The sequence below is a fragment of the Mesitornis unicolor genome, unplaced genomic scaffold (genome assembly GCF_000695765.1).
Source record: "Mesitornis unicolor isolate BGI_N332 unplaced genomic scaffold, ASM69576v1 scaffold51454, whole genome shotgun sequence".
Taxonomy (NCBI): domain Eukaryota; kingdom Metazoa; phylum Chordata; class Aves; order Mesitornithiformes; family Mesitornithidae; genus Mesitornis; species Mesitornis unicolor.
Window position 1 is genome coordinate 72,194 of NW_010181797.1, and position 5,445 is coordinate 77,638.

General features: G+C 41.0%; 1 protein-coding gene across 8 annotated transcripts in view; it reads left to right on the top strand.

Annotated features, from left to right (window-relative positions):
* Positions 1-5,445, top strand: part of CHN2 (chimerin 2) — an 86,472-nt gene that overhangs the window by 66,028 nt on the left and 14,999 nt on the right. For all 8 annotated transcript variants that reach the window (XM_010183518.1, XM_010183516.1, XM_010183517.1 and 5 more), the window contains one exon: positions 3,462-3,546. In XM_010183518.1, coding sequence (XP_010181820.1) covers positions 3,462-3,546 — 85 coding nt within the window. The remainder of the gene's footprint in view (positions 1-3,461; positions 3,547-5,445) is intronic.

Here is a 5,445-nt window from a genome sequence, read left to right on the forward strand (position 1 = left end):
GTTCAGCAGAAGTCCACAGGAGAGTACAAATGCAGAAGTCTGAAAAATCTCTTATTTGTTTTGAAGGCAAATAGAAAAGTCTTAAAACCCGGTCAGATAAACAACAAAATTGTCTCAGAACCAGCACCATATAATGCAAATAAAAAAACATGCATTTCAATTCAAGGCAATTTTTAGTTTGTCTCGGCAACATTGCTAAGGAATACTTTTTTGCCACTGTGTTGGCACCCCTCAACTTTTGTCTTAGTTTCTCCCTCTGTGAAAATGGCTCAGACACAGACTTAAGATTGAATGAGATAGCACCCGCAGGGGGAATTCAACTGATTGGAAGCAAGGGCAACGGAGGGCTGAAGGATGAAGGTGAGAGCATGGGAAGGCAATAAGAAGAGACACACAGTGTGTTATTGGGTGAGATTGTGGAACAGAGAAGAGAGGATGAATGTAAGAAAATTGTTCATTGAAAGGTTTGTAGCTGGAAAGGAAAGAGAGTGAAGAAGTTAGGAGTTAGGCACTGTGGAAAGGAGATGAAAGACTGAACAAGAAAAGTGCGGTGTACAGTCTGAAACATCATGGTTTTGGCTTATATGAAGAAATACTTCCCTGTACATTCTTAAAAGTTGGAATTATATGTCTACTGTAGCCCAAGCAGCCCAAGCCTCTGCCATGTGTACACAGAGAGGTATCCTGAGGCTGCAGGATGCAGTAGGGACCAGTAACAAACAGATCTTGATCATGTTTCTGAAAATCTAAGCCCAGGCCATTTGTAATGATTTGTAATGATGGGGGAAAACATAAAAACCCGTCTCAAAAACCTAAGACCTGCTGTTACCTCTTCTTGTTTAAATAGGGGTGAGATCAATCTTGCAGGCAAAATTCCCATTTACCATTCAAAAGGTTGCATGCAAGCTTTGGGCTGCACTGAAGTGTTGTGTTCATAAGAACAGACTTCCTTCATTATTTCTTTAAAATTAATGGCAAGCCATAAGAGACTTAGTTCAAAACTGCATCTTACCGGATTTTTTTTGCACCTTCATCTAGAAACTCTTTAAAGCCTTTCTTTTTTCGGTTAGAGGTAGCAAATATTTCCTTGTTTCAGCTTGGCCAGAAACCACCAAGACTCGCTTTTCTCAGGACATCTCAGTTGGGAACTTGCCCTTTGAGCTGAAATGCAGATCTGTGAAAAATTGAAGTGAATGAATGAGGAGAGCTGAACCTTTGAGGGCCACCAAGCTGAAGGGAATAAGGGGAGAGTGCACAGTCAGCACTTCTCAAATGGAGCCCTCGGTCAGCGTTGATGGCTGTTTCCCATTAATGACTGGAGACATCAAGGAATAATCAGATACCATTTTCTAAATATGCCACAGCGAGATCAGCTGAAATAGGCTTTATGTAAAGTGAGCGAGTAGGTCCCAAATATCCTAGCAACTGTGATGGACTTTCACTGCAAAATGGTGCGGTTTTAAAAATCCTGGCTGAGCTTTTACAGCCACTTCTCATGAGGTTGGCTTTTGTAAACCACTGCAAAGCAAAAGATGGAGTTAGCGATCATCCCCTAGCAGGTGATTTGCGCCCACGATTAAATGCAGGTGCAGACCTACTAATTATGTGGTTAGCAGTCTAAAAATGGTAAAGATGCAGGCATAATTAGTTGTATCCATAGTTTTGTATCCACTGAAGGTCACACAGAGCGTATGCCTGAAACTCAGGTCATCAACCCACGTTAGGCACGGCCATTTACCACCACTAAAAGCAGTGTCTGAAATTCCTGTCACCCACCCTGCAAAATAAAATAAGGTATGAAATGAACAAGATGTGTGTAGATATATCTGTTTACATCAAACTTTATTGCAAAGTGTTGTTTCCCAGAGATACACGTTTTTCTGAGAGGTAAAATATAATTTCAAAAAGTAAATATGACCTGTCAGACATTCTAGTTTAAACCTTTTACTTGCAAAATGGAAGAAGAACTTCTATTGCTTTAAGCTTATTCATGCAATTATTGACTGTGAGTAGTTGGTCAGGAGTCATTTGTGGTCAGGCTCATGTTTTTATCACTAAATCAGAAAGAGAGGTCTATATTAAAATCACAATACTTCATCTTCCTGGGGGACAGACTCAAGAGTAAAGACATGTTTAGGTGTGATCCTGCAGACAAATGGGACGAAAACATCAGCGAGCCAAAAGCTTGGCTTAAAACTTCACCGAGTTTATCTGAAAAAGGCACTGACCATTTTTTTACTCTATGAAAAGTAAAGAGCAGCTTTCTCCATCCCAGGGGGTAGAATTGGCCTTTCAGCCATCCACCCTACAGGTAAACAAGAGCAGAGACAAGGAAAAGGAAACATTAGCAGCCCGAGTGTGCATGATTTATGTTTTGTTAAGCTCAATTAAGTCTCTGGCCAGAACTAGCTCATGCCATGTCCATTCACACGGCCATAGACCTCACTATTTACTCTTCTTTTCAATGAAGATGAAATGCTTACTTTATCAGAACATTCATCTTAAAAAAGAAGGTCTTCTGCCATAGCCTTTGGAGAAGCTGTGTGGGAAGCAGCAGAGCTGTGCAAAACCTGGAGTGGGAGTCGAGTGCTCTGTCAGCAGCCAAGTCATTTTATTCCTCCTTATTTACTCCTGTGTGGACTGCCACAAAATGAAGTTTGCTCTGCTGAACAAGAGCCTACTGACATCTTTTGCCTATATGAGCTCAGTTTACTCACTAGAGTGCAGAAGGGTGTCGTTTGCTTTTATCATTAATGGATTCCAGTGTGCAAAATCAGATCATTACCCAGCTGCTGCCTGGAGTGGCTGCACAAATCATTTGTTATCATCCCTGATACAAATCTACAGCAATCGCCTGGGGTTTTGTTCAGTGTTGAAGGACATACAAATGCACATGTAACTTCATAGTCGTAGCGTGCTCAAACCTTCCTGATGCTCTTAGAACAGGGGTCTTGCATCAGATCTGTGATCACACACCTTTATGGGAAACCAAAATGGAGTGCGTTCAAAGGGGCTTTCTGCCACTGCGTTTCCCCTACTTTCAATTGATCTGTTGAAGAGCGTTCGAATAATTCCTGTTTTGTTTGAACTAGTCAAATAAAAGCACTGACTACAGTTCCTTGGATTATTAGTTTTACATTTTTCTCCTTTGACCATTGAACCTGGTTTCCTGCCCTCTGCTATAGCTATAATGTCAGCTAGCAAAAACTATTTATTTTCAGTGCCATATACAGCCCAGTTCTCTGTTATGTTAAGCCTATTGAAAGATAAACTTCAAGATCAAAGCACATTTCTGTTCCCATGGTTTATTTCATCTAGACTTTGGAAAGATGTGGGCACTGTGTGCTAAAGATTTACTCCTACTGAGTCTTCTGTTGTTTATCCATTTCAGTTGTTCCATCTGTCAGACCATCTGCCTCCCAGTGACCCCATTTCTTTCCCCCGCCCCATTTGTATTACAGGTCCACACATTTCGAGGTCCGCATTGGTGTGAATACTGCGCCAACTTCATGTGGGGTCTCATCGCTCAGGGAGTGCGGTGTTCAGGTAGCCCTTCAACATTTTCTCTTGAAATGCTCAGACGTCCCTCCCACTCAGCCTGCACCCCGTGCAGGAGGGGGGATAGGGATTATGGTACATAGCAAGGCAAGAAATCCTCCTGTGCAAGTCAGAGTGCTGGCATTTCCCCCATTAGCTGGTGTAGAAATGAAGCACCAGTCCTTCATCTCTGAAAGTGACATCCTTTCAGTAGTACCTTGGTCATGCATGTGCCTTGGTGTATATAGTATGAATTCTTCTATATGGTGTCATTAAGTTATCCCCAAATGTTTTTATGTCTTAAGAAATGAGCTTTGGAAATGGCAGAGCCAGCCAGCAGCTAGGCTTCATAAGTTGTCAACTGGCACCTCTTTCCTGTAAAAATACTATGTGCTGCTGCAAGCCTTAAGTAGCCCACCTGGAGGGAAAGCAAAAAACACAACCTTCATTTTCCCAGAAGGATTAGTTTTCTGGTGCCTCCATAATTGTACCAGCATATTAATAGCATTTTAATTACTTCAAATTTGTTTGGTCTTTTGTGGAAAATAATCCAAATCTTGCAAAAATGCAATAATCATCACATCATGAGCTTTTGGTTTCAGCAAGTGAAATGATATTTGATGCATTGCAAATGGGGTTTCATTACTTTTTTTCTATGGGCCTTCAATCCCTTCCGTGTCTCAGCTGAATGTGCTTCTGCCTTTCCTCTCCCTGCCCTGACCTCCAGGCGTTCCTGGTCTCAGACTGGCACCAAACACATCTGCCCCCGACTTTTGCCTTACTTGGGTAGAGGAAGTGGTTGTTACTTAAAATCGAGACAGCAGTTTGAAGAGTCAAAATAGTTTTCACAAATGCAAAGTTTTAATAGTGCAGTCTCAGTCACTGCTACCTCTTGTCTGCCTGTGGATGAATAATGGTAACACAAAGAATATGAGAGGGACACTAAAAAAGAAGAAAATTAGTACTAGTTTGCTTTTCAGGCTATTTGATCTTAAACACAAGTGTGCAGAAACTGACCTCACCAATGCATAGATCTGTATTTTTTCACATAGATAAAATATTAAACTTACAAAAAGGCTTATTTAGTATGAAGCATAATGCTCTCCCTCATTAAATTACCAGCATTTAACTCTAGGTAGACAGATGCATTTGGATTTAACTTCACATGCATGGAGAACAGCACTTAAAACAACACAGGGAGGATCCTAACTGTAGCTGCTCACATTTGTTTAGATTTCACAGAACAATAATGTATTATGCAGTAATAACTGTATGGAGAAACACACAAAAACCCCACCAATCCCACTGAATGTGTAGGTGTGCTTGTAGCGATGATTTTATTTTGCTTGACTAATTTTTGTAGAGAATAATACTGAAATGTGCTGCAAAGTAATAGAGGCATGTTTGCATTTTTACTAGCTTGGGCAGTAAATCAACATTAAAAAAACCCATCAAGTAAAGCATTGGTGATGATACTAGACATGTTAAGTTAGCCCAAAAGGTACTGTCAGTGATGGGCACGACTGGGAAGGCATTAAAACAGGAATCAGTTATGTGAGGTAATGTAACCCCCGGTGGTGATGTTTGCTTTACTGAGGCTTATAAATTCATTTGGCTGAATATTTGAATCTATTAGAAAAATTCAATTTGTGGAGATCAAGCAGTGATTAAATTAATAGAAACTGACCCGTGCAGCCAAGAGGAGGACTTGACTCTGGAGTGAGACACCAAGAACCATTTGTAAAATGAATCACTTTCGTACATCATGCCTTTCACAGCATTTTATATGCCTAAACTGACCTACAGACTAAACACAGGGGACATTTTAATCACCAGTGAAGTGATGAAACAGGGTTGAGGAGGCTGCTGATGTGGCAGAGCCAGCCAAAATGCGACACTGCAGGAATG